Source organism: Gobius niger (genome assembly GCF_951799975.1).
Source record: "Gobius niger genome assembly, chromosome: 18".
NCBI lineage: Eukaryota > Metazoa > Chordata > Actinopteri > Gobiiformes > Gobiidae > Gobius > Gobius niger.
In genome coordinates, this window is record NC_136869.1 from 18,355,384 (window position 1) to 18,373,917 (window position 18,534).

The 18,534-nt window shown below is 42.6% G+C and overlaps 2 protein-coding genes across 2 annotated transcripts in view; both read right to left on the minus strand.

The window, feature by feature from the left end:
* Positions 1 to 932: 932 nt before the first annotated feature.
* On the minus strand, positions 933 to 2,271 carry LOC306978095 (uracil nucleotide/cysteinyl leukotriene receptor). The gene is made up of 2 exons (XM_079576558.1): positions 2,245 to 2,271; positions 933 to 1,874 (listed from the first exon to the last, which is right to left on the minus strand). The coding sequence occupies exons 1-2, from the start codon at positions 2,252 to 2,254 to the stop codon at positions 937 to 939; spliced, it is 948 nt and encodes a 315-aa protein (XP_079432684.1). The 5' UTR covers positions 2,255 to 2,271; the 3' UTR covers positions 933 to 936.
* Positions 2,272 to 2,503: 232 nt separating this feature from the next.
* The window catches only part of kiaa1217 (KIAA1217 ortholog), a 77,287-nt gene continuing 61,256 nt past the window's right edge, over positions 2,504 to 18,534 (minus strand). The window contains exons 7-21 of the mRNA XM_079576064.1: positions 17,464 to 17,568; positions 16,983 to 17,050; positions 14,473 to 14,606; positions 14,196 to 14,371; positions 12,559 to 12,689; positions 11,657 to 11,804; positions 9,841 to 10,327; positions 9,559 to 9,760; positions 9,066 to 9,361; positions 8,733 to 8,906; positions 8,404 to 8,532; positions 7,074 to 7,151; positions 5,390 to 7,003; positions 4,749 to 4,874; positions 2,504 to 3,885 (exon numbers count right to left, since the gene is read on the minus strand). Of these exons, the coding sequence (XP_079432190.1) occupies positions 3,379 to 3,885; positions 4,749 to 4,874; positions 5,390 to 7,003; positions 7,074 to 7,151; positions 8,404 to 8,532; positions 8,733 to 8,906; positions 9,066 to 9,361; positions 9,559 to 9,760; positions 9,841 to 10,327; positions 11,657 to 11,804; positions 12,559 to 12,689; positions 14,196 to 14,371; positions 14,473 to 14,606; positions 16,983 to 17,050; positions 17,464 to 17,568 (4,375 nt within the window). The 3' untranslated portion in view covers positions 2,504 to 3,378. The remainder of the gene's footprint in view (positions 3,886 to 4,748; positions 4,875 to 5,389; positions 7,004 to 7,073; positions 7,152 to 8,403; positions 8,533 to 8,732; positions 8,907 to 9,065; positions 9,362 to 9,558; positions 9,761 to 9,840; positions 10,328 to 11,656; positions 11,805 to 12,558; positions 12,690 to 14,195; positions 14,372 to 14,472; positions 14,607 to 16,982; positions 17,051 to 17,463; positions 17,569 to 18,534) is intronic.

Consider the following 18,534-nt stretch of genomic DNA (forward strand, 5'->3'; position numbering starts at 1 on the left):
TAATTTTTAATGACGCCATAAATTGTGTGAAACAAAACATAACATGAGATCCTGATGTTTCCAAAGAAACTTCCAATGGCATAAAAATACATAAAAACAAAAATAATTCTCTAGGTGCACAAGATAATCTACATCTGTTTTATAGATCTAAATGAAGTGTTTGCCACTTAAAGACACACTGCGTAACATTTTCGACTACTGTTGCCGTCAATACAAAACATGCTCCTAATGACCAGCTCAACACAGAAAATGCTACAACTGCAGTGAGTAATCAAAGAATGGATCTGGATGAGAACCTAACGTGTTAAAATCTCAAATTCTTGTGCCTTTAGTCGACATCTCCATGGAGACGAGCTGGAGACGTACCCACACCCGCTAAAGTTACAATCATGTCTTAGGAGAGGTGAGCTGCTCACAGCAAAGGCAGTAGCTACATTTATGAGGCACTTTTCTGATGATATAAAGATTGGTCATAAAATAAATGCTTGTATTTCAATTTTATTTATTGGGTAAAATTCTATGCGGTGTGGCTTTAAATATTTACTCACTGTGGAAAAAGTAACAATTATGTTGACTCAAGTAAGAGTACAGATACTTCATTATAATTTTACGCAAGTAGAAGTAAAAAGTAGGCTACCATGATAAAACTACTGAAGATCAATTTCTTCAAAAAGTTAATCAAGTGCATGAAGCCTACCTGAGTAAATGTATCCGAGTACTACCTGAAATGAAGAAATTAGCTACAGATAAAAATATATTTTTATTTATTTATTTACAAGCAGTTTGTTTGGGTTGTTGAGCATTGTTATCCGTGGGTGGGTCATTGGGTGCCTAAATGGGGTCAAACTGAATTGGCTTACTATTCACTATTCACTATACACAGAATGCAGAAAGTAGCTTACTTAGACTTGACCGCTTCACGTTTCCCATTTTCAATTATTGTATGTCTGTCTCGTGGTTTGAAAAGATACGGAAAAGCTGACACACTTTGCTCCTGAAGGATGTGTTGAGGAAGAAGTACAAGACAGGATCCAGCACCCCATTCACACAGGCCAGGGCTGAAGTTATCCAGTTGACTCTTCCCAGTGTCTCTTGAGTTGCTCTGCTCACATGTTCAAGTGAATGACTATGAATGTAAATGATACGGCTCACATGATAGGGCACAAATGCAACAAGGAAGATGACAATAATAAGGATGATCATTTTTTTAACTTTTTGTTTGACAGGTTTCCAGTTGTCCTGTTCCTTGAGGCGTAGTCTCAGTAGGATGAATACGTAAGCGAGCACTATACAGGTAAGTGGAATGGCAAATGCAACAACAGTTGAAACAAGTGCATTTGAGGACTTCTTCTCTAAATAGAGTTTATTGCAAAAAGTGTCATGAGGGTTGTCCTTTTTTGAAAAAAGCATTGGACACATAGATGCCGTAACTAAAAGCCAGAGTACAGCAACTATCCCCTTTGCATACTGGGCCTTTCTTATCGACAGTGATTTAATAGGCATGACCACAGAAAGACATCTATCCAGACTGATGAGGCTCATCAGGTACAGGCTGCAGTACATGTTGAGATAAAAGAGGAAGCCAGCCAGCTGACAGAGCACATGTCCCAACGGCCACTGAGTGTCATAGAGATGATACACTATACGCATGGGCAGAAGGAGGATGTAAGTGATGTCTGCTATTGCCAGATGACAAAGAAACACCTTTGATGGAGAGGTGGACTTCTGATGACAGAAGGCACTCAGTGCCATTATATTTCCAGGAACAGCAAACACCAGGATCAGGATGTAGAAAGCAGCAAAGGCAATGTTCTCCTCATGAGAGCCTCTGAAATGCCAGTCCAGCATGGTCTCTTCTCCTGAGTTGTTCATACCTGATGTTGATTGGAAAACATCATGTATTGTAAGAAATATCTTGTCAGGGCAGTTACAGCTGTTCTGTGTGAACTACTCTTGGTATTTTAAAACGGGAAGTCTTTATACATCCTCCTACAGGTATCGATGTTACACATAAGAAACTGTAGAAATTAGTATTAGAATAATTGAATAATATAAAAAGCGTATTAGCCATTTCACTGTATTAAAAGACATTTGTGTTTTACTGAAAGTAAAATTGAATACTAGTTTTTTTTAAGCACCCATTAAGTATGTATTTTGTAAAAACCTGTCATTATTATTACTCTCTAGCACAACAAAATCAAATTGTAGAATTGTGTAAATAATTAATAAATTGATATTTCTTACCTGTAGTCATATGTGCTTCCCTGTGCTGAACTCGACTATATGACAGAGTTAAAAAGGTGAAGAGGAAGATGAACCCTTCTACAGAAGTGCTATGTTCGATGTAATCTGATGATACTGGAAAGACCGTCCCACTTGTCTGGTGCAACAATGAAAGCAAAAGAAGTCGACTACATTACAAGCATGCACAAGTCTTTATTATTTTTGCTGATCCAGTTTTGACTTAACCACATGTTTATTTTAAGGTATGATCTTCTTTTTTAAAGCTTTACAAAAAACAAGACCAAATATTTACAAAAAAAAAAAGAAACTGTTTGTGCAAACATCATTATTCTTTTACACCACTCTCCTAAAATGATTTGAAAGGCATGCATACAAATAAACTTTGGTATGTTAACAAAACTACACATTTCTTTTAGTACAAGCTTCTATGTACAAATGGCAGAGCTGATATACTGTATGTATCACTTTGTTTAGTACAGTTTAGACACTAATACAGGTTCACTTAGACCATTGCAGTGTAAGTGTACGCTCTGGTACACATATCTGAGTGCTAAATCCCAAAAATCTTTTGACAGGAGTAGACCTGGAGAGAGCAGTTGTACAAGTTTTGGCAATAGGCACACAGATGAAAACTTGTATCACTCATTATACTCTATTGTATGCTAAAGAAATTGGCAGTTCCAATGGTTGACAGTGAGAAAATACTATAAACAAAAGATCAACTTGCATGTATACGGTATGTATACATTCATAAAAAGGCATTTACAAGAGTTGTTTTGAAGCAACGTAAGAAATATATACGATTAAATATACTATGGTTATCTAACCTCTTTTTTTTGAAAAATAAAACTCATTTTACACATGATTGTACATCAAGTCCCTATTCATAGCTACATCAAGAAAAATTGAGTTTTAACACCATAAAAGTGCCGACTTTAACTAGTGGCAACACGGTAAGTTCTATTACAAAATATCTTGCTAGGGTATCTGTTATAACTTGAAGTGGAAGATGAATGAAAATGAAACCTCAATGCCAGTGTTTAAATACAGGAAGTGCATCACAAAAGTAAAACCTCAAAAGGAAAGAAAAAAATCACGTGAAACACATGTCGAATGGCGTGGTCTGTCATGGGGCTAGGCAGTGTCCTTAGCTGCGGTCGGGATGCAGGATTTGCCGCCGCCGCTGTTGCCGTTGTGAGCCCTGAAGCTGTTGAAGCTCGGTGTGTGTATGGTGCGGATGCTCTTCCCGCCCGGGCCCAGGGGGGTGGGCGACAGAGGGGAGGGGGTGGAGGCAGGTGAGGAGGAGGAGGAGGAGGAGGAAGAGGGGTGAACTCGCCCATTCTGCGTGGAGAACGAGAGAGCTTTACCTGTGTGCTGCGAGGAGGAGGAGGAGGAGGACAGTTTGAGGGATCCGTTAGACAGGGAGGGGATGTGTGAGGCGGGATGGGGTAGCGAGCCGGAGCGGGCAGGCAACATGGAGGACTTGGTTACGGAGGAGGAAGAGGAGTTAGCATTGTTAGTAGCATGATCCGGCGCAGACTGGGAACCTTTAGTAGAGCTAGGATAAAAAGCAGGGATTTTAGACACAGACAGGGAAGCGGTTTTATGATCCCCTCCCACTCTTTTAGCACTTCCGTTAGCCTGCAAACAGAGATGCCAAAACAGATACTGGTTGTCAAAATCAAATAATACAAAATGCAAGGCAAGACGATGTTAAACCAAAAAAACAACTACAACACAGAACTACAAGTTATCGACTAAACATTGACATTGGACGTAACTAACAGCTGTACAAGAGAGCAGTTGGAAAATAAAAATGGCGGACAGCTGTGGGTTAAAATTGTGGCGTTGCGAAGGAAGGCGGTGGTGGAGGGTTAGGGCAAAGGGGTTATGGGGTTAAAAGTGTGAGAGCGAAAGAGGAGAGACTGGGCGTTAATCCAGTGGACGATGCAAGGGGTGCTGGGAATTTTTGTGGAGGGAAGGGTGAGGTTAAGAAGCTGTGCAGTGTTGCAAAGTGCGTTGTGAGGATTGAAAGTAAAAGTCTGTTTAGTTTTTTATTGTTGTTTTATAGACATAAGCATCTTGGTTGGAATGTGGCAACACTGTTTAGGAACTCAGCTGTGATGGGAACTGGAAGGTGGGATGACAACGCGGATGATGACATGGATAGGAGTCCTTTTTTCCCGTTGCCATTGTTTTTTTCCAGTTATTTTTCTTTTCTTTAAGTCACCAACACAGCGAAAACCATGAGCAGTGTGGACATGCAGAAGCATACAGTACAGTGATGTTATTTGGGGGGAGGGGGTAACAGTCAAGAGTCAAACATGCCTTCTGGAGAGATTAACAGATCCACAGTTGCCAGCCTCGGCGTTTTAATTTTTTTTTTTTAATCTTTTTTTCACAACACATCACAGCTCAAGCTTGAGAAGTCTTTTCTCCATTATGGTACATGCCTTTTTAGTTCTCATCCCTACATTATTTTGCCAGCCCTAGAGTAAAACTACCTGTCGGAACTGCCTCTGAGCGTCCTGCAGCTTTTGCTGTTTTCCTGCTTTTTCTGTGGACGACTGCCTGGACTTCGCGGACAAGGGGACAGGCATCCGACTAGTTGGGGAAGCGACACTGGCATTCTGCAGGGGGATCCAAACGAAAACAACAAAAAAAGAGAAATAAAATAAAAGAAAGGAAAAAAAACACACCATACAGGAAGTGTGAGAATTCAAGGCACTGACAAGGAGAAAATACAGTACAATGACACCATAATATTGTGAAACTGGCATGCACCCCCTCTAGACATAATACGACTGAACATGCAGAAAAAGTCAGCAAAGATCATCATGAGTGTGTCTTTGATGAGCAGACTGACACTTGCTGAAAACCCCAAAGTTTTAAGCAACTTCAAGAAAACACATAGATGGTAGCCAGGAACTATGAATCAAAAATGCCACCCTAATCATGAGGTCACCATGATTTCACAAAGTGGGAGAGAAAGAGAGAACCACTGGGGGCATTCCCAACGCTTCCAGGCACCAATGGAGTGAGAATGATTGGACATGTTTTTAGTGGTTAAAGTGAAGGGAGGTTTTGAGAAAAAACAAAGAAGGCACCAAAGGCTTCCCGGAGGTGATAAGAGCTAGAGTGAGACCTGTTGTATGGAGCAGGGGGCACTGGGAGCACTGGGGTCAGATGACGTAGCAGTGGTATCAGTTGCTGTAGTACTGGCGGTGATGGTAATGGGGGCGACTACAGGGCGAGGGAGGACTTTAGGTTTCTTCAGAGCGCTTTTCAGTGGTACCTTTGGGCCTCTTGAAGTGGGAAGCGAAGAGGATCTTTTCAACCCTGCTTCGGAGTTCTTGGATTTTACGTTACTCTCCTCTGTCACAACGGTCTCATCGGGTGAAAGAGGCCCCATTTCGCTAATAGTAGTCTCCAGCTGCTTAATGGTCTGCTCCAAGCTGTCCAGCGTCTTGTACGTGTTCTTTCGAATCTCATCCGTGCGACACTGAGACTCAGAGCTCTGCTTTTTTAAGTGGCGCCCTCCCGATGACCTCTCCGCTAAAGATTTGGACCGCGTGATCTCAAACCTTTTCCTTTCTTTTTGCTGCGTAACCGTACCGTCAGATTCCTCCTCGTCTTCGTAAACCACCACTTGCAACGTCTTCTTCCCAGGCTTCGTGCCCGTTCGGATGGCTTGGGTCAAGGCGGCCAGTTGTTTCTTGGGGAATTTGAACTTGAATTTCTTCTTGCCGTCCTTACCGTCCCCACTCGACTCTAGATTCCCGGTGCTGTCTAAGAGGTCGTTCAAAGATGACGAGGAAGACGAAGACAGGCTTTGATCAAATTTGAACTTCACGCCGTCGACCGCCTCCCCGGCTTGAGCCTGCCACCCTCCGCTCCTCTCACTGTCCGACTCCTCGCTCTCCTCGTCGATCCTCTCCTCCGCCAGCATCCTCTCCAGCTCCTCCTCGCACTCGAAGATGGTGGACAGTCTTTTGTAAGCCGACCGGATGTCCATGGGCTCGTCGAAGATGATGATCACGGGTTTCTTGTTGAAGCCGTTGTCCTGTGGGGCGTTCGAATCCACGGGGGAGTTCGGTTTGCTGGACGCGCTGCCCACCGTTACAGTTTGAACGCCGTCCTTTTTCGCATTGACCAATTCCTGGTATTCCCCATTGGATAACGCTTGGACTTTTTTGTTGGTAATCATGAAGGCAATGTTGTCGGGGGGCGGAGGTGCTTCTTCTCCGGGCAAATCCGGGCTAAGGCTCGCCTCTTCGTTCACATCCTCAAAGTGACCTTTAGGGGGCGCCCTGTCAACACTTACAACTTTAGCCGTGATCTCTTTGCCACTGTTTACAACTGTCAGAGAATCAGTTATAATCGTTTTCTGTTCTTTCAGTACTTTTTCCCTTTTCTTTTCGTTGTTGATTTTGTTGCGCAAGTTCCCCCTCTCCATTTCGGCGCTGGTCTTCGCGGACTCGGAGCGTTTCATGTGCTTCCGTGGGAGTTTGAATCCGTTAAGTCCGACCGGTTTGGGAGAAATTGGCGGAGGCGATGTAGGCGACTTGGGTTGCTTTGTTTGCTGCTGTTGCTGTTGCTGTTGCTGCTGTTGCTCTGAAGAACCCGTATTAACATTGACATTTGAGACCTGTGTTGGAGGTTGCTGGGGGGGCTCTCGCAAGGGTTCGGGGGTGTCCTCTTGTCCCGGTGAGGGCGGTGGAGTTTCTTTGGGGATCTGTCCGGTGACGTAGTAAATCACCTGTAAGTCAGCAAAATGAATTAGACGGAAGCAAACTTTATGCCTTTGAAGTAAACATTTTTGTACACACCCCTTGGCTTTGTCGATGTGTTGTGTTGCCATTTTCATCTGTGTCTGGATCTTTCTCCTCCCGTTTGGGCTCTGAGGTCTGGTAGGGCAACGTGTGAGGAAAGGATGTTACTGTGCAACAAGTCTGTGCAACAAGTCTATCAGTGTGCAAAAGTATTAAGAGGAAACTAAATACATGTTCTCTGTTTGGATTGAAATATCATTTTGGCTCCTTACTGTTCTGGGTTTACGCGCCGAAATCTTATAGTTACTCAGGTATTCGCAGAAGCGTAAGCAGCTCTGTGCCATTTTTATTTAGTAAAAGTAGCTTATGTAAGGATAGAAAAAGTTAGCCATGCGGTTAGACATATTTCAGTAATCTTGCTTGCTGCTTTTACATTTTGTTGTATTTTATAATGATGTGTTTGTTTCATGATGCCTGTTTATGCAATGTAATGTACTTTAACACTTCCATACTCTGCAAAGCATTTTGAATTGCTTAATGAAATACTAGTGCTCAACAAATAAACTTTCGTTGTTGAGCCAAATCGTGACACTTGTACTTCAGAGTAACATTATCACAGACTAAACATTTGTGACATGTTGGTTTTCAACATGTACTTGTAATAAATGAGTGTTTACCATCAGCAGCTTACAACATTAGATATAAATCTGCATTCGGAGCGGACTTATTTGCTTCAATGCCATACAATTAAGATTAGCCAAGTTTAGTAAACACAATAAATACAATCTACAAGAAACAAATGAGCTGCTGTTTGGTCACTGAGATATTAGCAGCGGCGGACATACTTGTAAAGCGAAAAAGGCAAACGGAAGGAAAACAGCGGAGGAATAGCAAAGTCCAGTATCAGATCAAGTGAAGGAGAGAAGCATGCAAACTAGGCCTGACTGACCTCTAGTGAACCGAGTCTGCAAAAACAACGTGTGCCTGCGCATTTAAACTGTTCAAGCCAATGTTGCTTTGGAGCGTCTTCAAAGAAAGACAAAGGGCAATTCATTGAACGGGTTTATTTATTGAAAGAAAAAATGGCGCAATTAAATTGATAACAAGACATCAAATCTAGTGGCACACAGCAGTTACCAGTAAACAAACATTCTACGTTCTTTTCTGCAGACAAAGTCCTGGGAGTGTAAATCGGAGGTGTCCAAAAGTTAGGTGGGAAAAGGTGGCAGCCAGGAAAAGGAACTTGTGAAGGCAGCAGTTAAAGTTCTCTGAAGCGAAAGCAAAAGGGTGCACAAGTTGCCGAAGTGTTACTAAGCCTTTGGTTGAGTCAGACAGTTGGGAGGGGCAGGCAGTTAGCTGGGCGGCGGTGCCATGGCGCGTAGTTTACCTTTGTATCTTTTAGGGGCAATAGCGTTGTCGGCCTTAACTCCCTGATTTGAGGCTCAATTCGAGGAGGTGTGGTGGGCTCGTTCAAATTTTTCACCTCTACTTCTTTAACCGAGCATTTCTGGAAAACCTACGGAGCAGGGAGAGAAGTGGAGGGAAATGGATATCAAACCCCCAGGAAGGCGGGATTTGACAGTGCCCAACAGGAAGTCAGCAATGATCGGAAGACAAAGGACAGACAACCAACAACCAAACGTACAGAAATGAATGAACCAGTGACCCCAGTGAAGTTGTGTTTGTGTGGTTATTATGAGCATGCGTGGTTCTAACCTGAAGCTCTGCCATGATTTTTTCCCCGTCGTCGTCCTCCTCCTCTTTAGGGGCGGGGGGAGACACGGGGGGTGTTACAGGGGGAGGAGGGGTGCTTGGCTTGGGCTTGGTCTCTGGAGGAACCTTGGGTGACCTTGGCTGGGGAGATGGAGGTAGAAGCTCCGATTCATCCTCCTAAATTGCGGGTGACAGAAAGATCATTCTATCCTTATTTTCATAGCCAATGAACGTTAATTGAAATGTTTAAAGACTCCTGGACTGTGGACAGTTTATAAAAAGCCACAGGAGCACCTTCCGAAGTTTCATGGACAAAACGTTTCCGATGTGACTAACCTGAGTGGATGTGGACTCCTTGCGCGTGAAGACCACCTCCCCGGAGCGGGTCGTGGTCATGCCTGAGGTTGGGCTGGAGAAGGTCTTCCTTGGAGGGGGAGGCGGCGGGGACTTGCTGGTCTTCTCAGAACCTGGCTTTGTGCCATTTTCTTTCGATGATTGTCTCAAGATGAGCATAGGCGGCGGCTCATTGTTGACCCTGGAGGACCTCTCCAGAGTGGGCTTGGAAGGCTTCGGGAGCTTTTCAGGGGCTTTTTTGACAGATTTGTCTGCGCTGATTTCGGGCTTTGACTCCTCTGCAAAAGAATAAGAAATATTTAAATTGAGACAAGAGTCAAGACGCCTATCGATCTGTGCCAGGTCCAACTGACTAATGGACAGCTTCATCCAACAAGCTGTCTGGAAGCTGAACTCTCCCCTTCTCTTCTTCTACTGCTCCCTACTGCGCACAAAGACTAAAACGTATATCTGAGTGAGCGATATTTGTTTTTACCAGTTGGGGATTCTACGGTGTTAGTAGTGCTTGGCTGTTCAACGATGCTGGCAGCAACAAGAACCGTCTGTTTCTCCTCCACTTCCAGATTAGGAATCCCCTTCATCATGTTCGCCTGGGCCTCCTGAAGAATCTTCTCGAACTCCTTCCCATCATAATGGCCCATGTTCTGTCTCCTCTCCTCCCATTCCTTCTCTGCAGCCTACAGGACAAATCGATATTGAAGTTGTAGCTTGTTCATACCACATTATTTCCCTTGATAACGTGTCTGATAAGTCATACCTTTATTGATAAAGCCCGGTTTTTGCTCTTTTCAGGGTTGTTCTGCAGCTCCCCTATGACCATGTCTTTGTGGAAAGTGCCATTGCCGTTACTCGCTGGATTCCCGTTGATTTTCTTACTGGCCGGTGCGTCCACGGAGATGCCTTTGGGTGACTCCCTTCCTTGCACCTTGCCTGGGGTGGGACTGGGAGCGGCGTAGGTGGGACTAGGGGTGAGAGGGGGGCTGGGCTGAGTGGTCAGGGCTGCAGACTGCTGGGACTGTTGTATGAGGACTGTGGAGCTCTGCACTTTCTGGATGACTACAGGAGAGGAAGGCAGGACTTGGGATTTGACCGTGGGGTTTGGGGGCTCAGAGGGGGCCGGGGACGTGGAGCTCACAGGGGCTAATACTGGAGGGGGTTCAGCGGGAGTCTCAGATGTAAGGATGCTACGGTCTGCTGGATTGTTAGAAACAACCGGTGTCTTCTGTGAGCTTTCAGATGCATTTCTGTAGAGAGAAAAGAGAAACACCATTAGAGCTATATTGTTGTTAACTTTCTTTTATGTTTTATGTTTTTTGCCACTTTGTCGTGAGGTCACTAGATGGGGCTATGTTGCTGTCTGAATGTCTGGGTCATAAACAGGCCCTAGTTCCTCTATCTGATAGAGTTCCTCCTCTAATGGAGTAACTCTATCAGAACTAAGAGACATTGATTCACTGGGCGTTTTGTCAAAGAATCGATGAAAAATAATAGTTTTAACTCCTCTCTGGCTGGAATCGCTTTGTTTACTTTACTGCCAACAAATGAGTTAGGCAGTCATCAGGCTAGCATAAGGCACACACACAAAAAATGTGGTAAATTCAATGAACTTATACGGTGACAATTGTTGAGCGATGTCATAATTTCCCATTTAAATTTAATGCCAAATTGAATGTAATCTAATGCTTTTAATGACATTTAAGACTTTGATTTTGGCAAAATTCATTTAATGACTTTTTAATGCCCCACAGAAACCCTGACATATACCTTTATAATTACTACTATTAAATAGAAAACGTTTTCTTCCTGGAAATGTCTATTGTAACTACTGTCAGCTCTTTCCATTTACTATTCCTATTATTACTTCTTTCCAATTATTATTACTATTAGAGTTAAAGAACTAGACACAAATGAAATTAGTCTAATCTCATATTTCATTTATTTAGACAAGATAGATTGTGTGAAGTCACAAAAGTTGTTGAGAATAGAAAGAGAGAAAAGTGTGAAGTGACTTTGGTTTCTGTGACATATTAAAATGGAAATGAGAGGCTGCAGTGTTCACCAAATTAATTCACTTATCGCTTCACTGACGGCAAAGCGAGTAAATCAAGTCGGACGTCACACTCCTCTGTCCACACAGAATGACCTCTTTGATGGGACGAAGGCCAGCCTGCCAGTGTAATCACAGCACACAATCTCCCACATAACTGACTTAGTGAGGACATCTAAGAAGTGCTTTTTGTTTCCAAACTCTCTGCCACTTTTCCTGCCCCCGATGACCAGCGTGTGTGTTCTAGGTTTAGCCAATGAAATGACAACGAAATATGTAGTACCTTTAGTACCCAAAATGTTCTACAAATTGTATTTTTTATTGCATGGTTTCAGGTACTTTTTTACCAAATGTACAACAGACCAGACTTTGAATGTTGAATGGTTTGGCGCTAGATATGTTTTAGTCCCTTCTGTTTATCTTTAGCTTTTAGTCAACAAAACGACAAGTAAGTGAAGTAACTAAATTGTTGACAAAATTACCATTGAGGCTGATATTACTTTTGAACACTTGTATGCATACTTACTTCCTGAGGCCGCTGAGTATGTCTGTGAGCGCCTTCACCCTCTTCAGCATGCTGTCAAGTTTATGAGGCTCTTCCTTCAAAAACTTGACAGCCTCCACTTCCACTCGCAGCACGGCCCGCATCCTGGTCTGCAGATTTGGGAATTCCCCTAGGGTCAAAACAGAATGGATGTTTAAAGGCACACTGCGTAACATTTTGGACGGTTGCCATCAATACAAAACATGTTCCTAGTGACCAGCTCGACACAGAAAATGCTTTACTTCAGTGGGTTATCAAAGAATGGATTTGGATGAGAACCGAACCTATTTAAATCTCTACTGCCTTTAGTAAACATCTCCATGGAGACGAGTTGGAGACGTACCCACTCCTGGCAAAGTTACAGTCATGTTTTAGGAGACGTGAGCCGCGCACCACAAAAGCACATGTTTGTTTGTACATTTATGAGTTTTTTTTTATATGATGAAAATATCTGTCATAGAATAAATGCTTGTATTTCAATTTCATTTATTGGGAAGATGTTACAAAGTGTGGCTTTAATGTAGGGTATGTACAGTGCGCTCTACCAGATTTAAAAAACACATTGAAAAAAACAGCTCAATCTGGGTTGCCTTTACCTTAACCTCGGTACATATGGACATGCAATACCTAATATGAAAGCTCAGAAACTACAAAGGATTTTTGTTGCAAGCATTTAGTTTAGAGAGACTGCTTTTAGGTTTACTGCCTGTTAGATTTACCCCCTGGATCCCAAAAAGTGGGGCAGATTGAATGATCAGCTTGAGAGCCAGTCAAACTGAAAAATTCTATACACTCTCTCTTGAAGATTGATTGAAATGTGATCTCTGCAAACTCAAACAAGGGTTTAAACTTTCCAGCACTCCCGTATAATTGCTTGAACTAACCTTTGAGGCCAGCCAGAGACTCTCCCACTTTCCTCAGAGTGACGGCTCCCTCCTCCACATCTTTCAGGGTCACTGCTCGCTGGGTCCCAGTGGTGTCCTTTTGCAACGAGCCCACGTACTGCTCCAGCTCACTGCGCCCAAAGTAAAGAGGACCCCCCCAAAACAAGTTACAGATATTGCAGATGAATACAAATCTATACTATGGTGAGATTAGCATTTCTTTCAATGCTTTTAAGTGCATTTTTAAGTCATTCATGTTTTCCAACAGTAGGGGGCAGAACACAACCATGTTTACAAGTGTACCAACTTTGGCCCAGAATATGAATAAAACACTACTTGTTTTCTTTTATTTAACTTGTATTAGACCATGTGTAAGGATATTGTAAGGGACACAAATACCCTCTGTTAGCATGACAGTAAAACAGGCAAAAACAAAACTTCCATTAAACTAGGAAAGTCTTACTGAGATTAAGACGCTTAAAGCTCTAGTTCTATTTCACCAACAGGCTGAGTCATGGCACTGGGGGACATAGGTACAAAGACATTCCTTAATAGAGCCTCCCCCGAAGAGAAGGAAATAAGGAAACAGCGTGTTAAGTGGCCCGTTACATCAAGCACTGTTGGTATTGGGAAAGATGATGGGAATTTCCAGCTGAGAGCGAAACATAGCCTTCTTTTTCAGTCATAGACAAAACAGAAATAGCTCTGCTGTAAATGACACGATTTTATAGTGACATGGGAGAAATTGTGGCAAAAATAAGGTAAAAAACTGAAAAAATGTGGGGGAATAGGGAATATATTAGTAATGAAAAATGAGGGGGGAAAACATTTGAAAACAGGAAAAAATTGGGGGGGAAAAAGAAAAAAAAATGTTTAAAAAAAACGGGGGAAATCTGGCTATTTTTTTTTTTTTTTTTTAAATAGGAAACATTGGAAATAAATAGGGGGGAAATTGGGGAAAATCATTTATTTGAGCTGAAACAACCAATTCACTTCCTTTAATGCAGCATTAAAACTTGGATCTAAAGATAGAAGATTTTTTTCCAGTTCCTTCTTCCGATACTTTCATTTTCCCCATACCAGTAGAACCTAAACTTATTCCAAACTGGTATCGTCTAATGGTACCCAGCTCTACATACTCTTTTGCCAAATTACATGCCTTCCTTAAAAAGACGCTCATATTTGGCAGCACTTTTCTTTTTAAGCTTTTCACAGTTTCCCTCACTGCTCCTAAAGCCAATTATCGAGCCCTATTTAAAGTGGCAGCAGATGTATTTTGCTGACTCGGAACAAACTGGCTGGATACCAATATTAACCGCATACTTAATCCACTGACTTCCGGGCGTGTTCATTCCCAGCCCACTCTAAGCTCTGACCATTGAGCTTATTGGAGCAGAATGTCCAATACAGGAGGGACAACACTCTCTGACCTTGAAACAAAAAGGAGTCGGTCGCTTTGAGTTGGCAAGAAAGAGAGTAGGCCAGTGGACAATTAAAAGTCTGTAGTTTAAAGAAGTAATAATTTAGAGAAGCTGAGTGAATAGGTCAGGGATTACCTTTAGGTTTTCCATATCATTCCACTTGTCAGACTAATCTTGTCGCTTACAAGAGCACGATGAGTGTGAAGTAAAACTCACCCGAGCTGTGAGAGAACGCGCTCCTCTAGTGTCAGGTACTTGTGTCTGTCCTCCTCCACCACAGTCCGCTGCTTCTGCACGGGGTCCTCCACGCGCTGCATGGCCTCCGCGAGTTTGACACTGATTTCCTGCTCGGCCTTTTTCAGCTGCAACCGTAACGCTTCTTGGTTCTGGAGCTAAAGACAAGCGCAGAGCAGCATGAGACAGAGATATGGGGGAATTTGAAGACAGCGTGGTATCTCGAATTGGTGGCGAGAGCGTGAAGAAGAGGTCTTGCCTGTAGCTGTCTCATTTGGTGGAGTTGCAACCTGAGGTCAGAGACGTTTTTCCTGAACTGCAGGAGGTTAGCTTTTACAGGGACCTTGTCCGGAGGGGCAGTGGGGGTCTTAGGGGCCAAGACCGGAGAGCCACCTGCGTGCAAACAAGTTCAGGCTTGGTTAATTACTATTGTACTATAAAGAATGAGACTAAGATGCAAATGCTTGAATCTGTGCTGGCTTTAAGTAATACATAAGTTTAAGTAATAATGAAGTAATTAAAAGAGTCAACCTATTGATTTTTAACAACCTCTAAAAGGTGCATTATGCAACTTTTTATGTGGAACAAAAGTTGATATTTGTGAGTATTCGACCAGTGTCTGTATGAGTGGTCAGCGTGACGTCTTTACTTTCCATCACAGTGGTCTCTAGGATGGTCCAGGACCAGAATTGTTTGGAAGGTTTTCACTGCTGACTGGGCCTCTCACCAGAAAACCTACAACACAATTGATCCTGGAGCGTCCTCTAGACCACCGTGATGGAAAGTAGAGGCGCCACGCTGACCACTCATACAGACAATGGGGCACTACAAGGTCAAATACACACAAATATCAACTTTTTTTTTGCATAAAAAGTTGCATAATGCACTTTTAACCCTCACCTGATCCGAGCACATTTTCTCCAGTTTGGCATTACCCAAATCAAAAAGCATCTTGAAAACCCCCCCAGAAAAACAAGACAAAAATGCAACCACAAAAAAGTGATGAAAAAGTGTCAAAAAAGCCATAAAAGACCGACAACAACGTGAAAAAAACCGCAACAAAAGAGCGACAAAAGCCTGACAAAAAAAGCTATGAAAAATGTGCCAAAAACGTAACTAAACAGTGACAGAAGAGTGATGAGGAAAAAGTCAAAAAAGTGACAGCAACACGGCAACAATGCGTGGAAAAATATCTGTTTAGATCAGTTTTGTAACCAGGCGTTGCACTGGCCTACAGTCTGTGAGCTCCAGTCCAGAAGCTTTAGATTTGGGTAAAGCCGAACTGGACAAAATGTGCTTGGTTAAGGCGGGGGTTGAGAGATTAATACAAAATGGGAATCAAACACATATTTTATTTGATCAACATCAACATTAAAAGCTGAGCATAACTGAGCCCAACTACAGCGACAGCAGCAGATCCTACAGCAGCAAACACTGCTACCACCATTTATATTCCAAAGAGGTGAAAGTGGATTGCATGTTGTATACAATAGTATAGAACATACTAAAATGGCTTAAAAATGTAATTCCTTTTTTTTTTCCTTTCTTTTTTTTTTTCTTTTTGCAAAACATTTATTACATTTTAAGACTGTAGTTTCCACCTAATTCCAAGCACTCATCATGTCTTTACAGATGTGATCGTACAAGCCTTGTCTGCCAGACACCATTTTCTTCTGGCAACACAGCGGTGATCCACTATTTGTTTCATAATATTCTGCACTCTTTCCTGCAGTGTCATACATTCAGTTAATAGAAAGGGGTAATCAAGTCGTTAAAAGCACGGAGACAGGTTTCCTCTATGGTTTTCATACACGCCAAATACCCAGCAGCTGCAGTATTTTAGTATCATTCAGAGCTCTGTATAGCACTCCCAAGAAATATAAATATATACAAGATCAATTAAATGAGGAGTCCCAGCCCAGGTTGCACAATAGGGCCGTGCCTGTTTGAAGTGCACACTAAACCTCCCGTGCCCTTTGCTATTTTTTGTACACAAGAGACTTTTGTGTTTCACTCCACTGGCCCATTCAATCCCATCCAACATGACAGCCGCCTCAACTTGAAGTACAGGTTACAGTGTACACTACGGCGTCTGTTTGTGGCCTTGGGGAAAGCGTCTATTAACACACAATGCAATCACAATTTCTACAGTTGTGGTGTTTTGGAGAAGGTTAAGGGACAAGAAGCTGTGCAACAACTGATATGAAGTGTAAAAAAAAGTTGATTTTGCGTAAGCTCCCTTTAAATTCAATGTTGTTTCATCGTCCCTTTTTCTTAATACTATTTAATTACATTAATACACTCGTTTGTTTCTAATCCCAAACACTAAGTTGGCAGAGTACTTTCACTGACTTGCTAACACAGCATGTGATAGGATCTCGATGTGATTTTCTATACCGCCCATAAAGTTGCACATTGTCTTTTATCAAACTGATCTGCCCACAGACTTCCCAAGAGCACAGATTAAATCACAGAACCTTGTTGGCAGCTTGGATAGAAGTAATGGCTCCGTGTTTTAAGCAGCTGCTTTGAGGCGCTTGAGTTTCTAGATTAGCTCTCTTTCCTTCAATAAAACTCTATGTACAGGAGGATCGAGATGAAACCCGAACTGGTCGCAAAAGCCAAAAAAGCCCGACTTTGTTTCCCCCCCCCCGCTCGACAGGGGAGCTCATTGCACACTGTTGACTGACTTTAGCGCAGGGGCTTGTCTGCACACGACATTACAGCCTGAAAACTCTCGTTTGACCTAGAAATAGCAGGAGCGCTTACCGGAGCTGTGAACGCTGTGAACGCTGTGAACACTGTGGGCTGGGGAGGATGTCTTTGGTGGTCTCTCGCTGTGGCCAGAGGGAAAGTGATTAGAAAACAATAATAGAATCTCAATTTAAAAACAAAAAAAAAAACAGTTTATGGTTTGGTGTTAGTTGAAGTAATGAACAAAGTATGATGGGAAGAACGCTAGAGGTTTGGATGAGGTTAAGGTGATCCGCCAGTGCCAAACAAACACACACATTTTGTTGTTTTCCAAATATCACAGCAAACATTAATACGATGAAATGCATGAAAGGTTCAAACGGCAGTCCAAAATGTCATTCACAGTTAATTTTCAGACCATTAGGCACAGTCAACCCATCCCAAATGAGACAAAAATGGCCACAATCAGGGCTATACTTTAGATGTTTGCACTATTACGTAATGCTCTTTTGAATCTTGGTGATGCCCCATTCTGTCCTGGACTGTAATTGCTTACCTTATAGACTCCTTGGTGCCACTAGTATTTGGGCCCTTAAATAGTGCATGCTGAACAAGACCAGTCAAGCTGGCAATCTGTTGCTCCATAGCCTTCATTCGCTCTCTGTTGAAACATCAAAACACCTACTCAACACTGAGGCCTAGTGGATGTTGCAGCTGCCAGATAAAGACATGCTGAGAATGAAGAAGACATCTGGGTAATAAATACTGGAGTAGCTTATGTGAAGTTGATAACTTGATTGAAAACAAAAAATCTGCCTGTGTTGGTCACTATATAATGTTTAAGGTCATTTTAACACAATGATGTAATATCAGAAGCAGAAACGAGTCTAAAACCGCATCATATGAATAAACTGAATAAGCTCGGTCTCTGGTATGTCTGAGGCTTGTTGTTACTTAACGTACGTTGGCCTTGGAACTTTGCTGTCCATCAAACCTCAGTGTTTATTAACTCTGATATTTTTGATAGAACAAGGGATTACAACTAAAGTGTTTTGCGTAACACATTCTGCTTCAAATCTCTTTTCTGTGAAACTCGGGGGGTACTTCTAGTAGAAGCTCATGCTGCCCAGGTGGTCTTTCTGATTTAAAATACCTTTTCCACCAGGTAAATATTATCAAAGCGAGCTTGTTGCCGTCTCCAGAGAAATTTTGGTTAAATTCCGTTGCCCTTTTGGCCTCATCTGTGAGTCAGAGCAAAACAACTAGAGATTTACTGGATTAACCAGTCTGAATAGGCCCTGCAGTGGAGCTGTGTATCTTGCCTGCAGACTATCAGAGTCAATCAGACCTACGCAGACGACAGAGTTTCAGCAGTAGTAGTTTTGTCTGAGATTTACTCTCATCGCATCTCATTCAGAGCGATAATTATCTTCAGCTCTGTTGTTTGCATAAACCCCCGTGAAAACAGTGATCAGACAAGCTGAGTGTTGGGTACACAGTGCAATGCAAACGGGTGCATAGGGCTCGTGGATTAGTGTGTGCATACTGTGGGGATGCTGTGACAGTGAGAGAACGACCAGAGTATTACTCGTATTCGTGGATAATGGCTTTAAGATCAGCACATTAG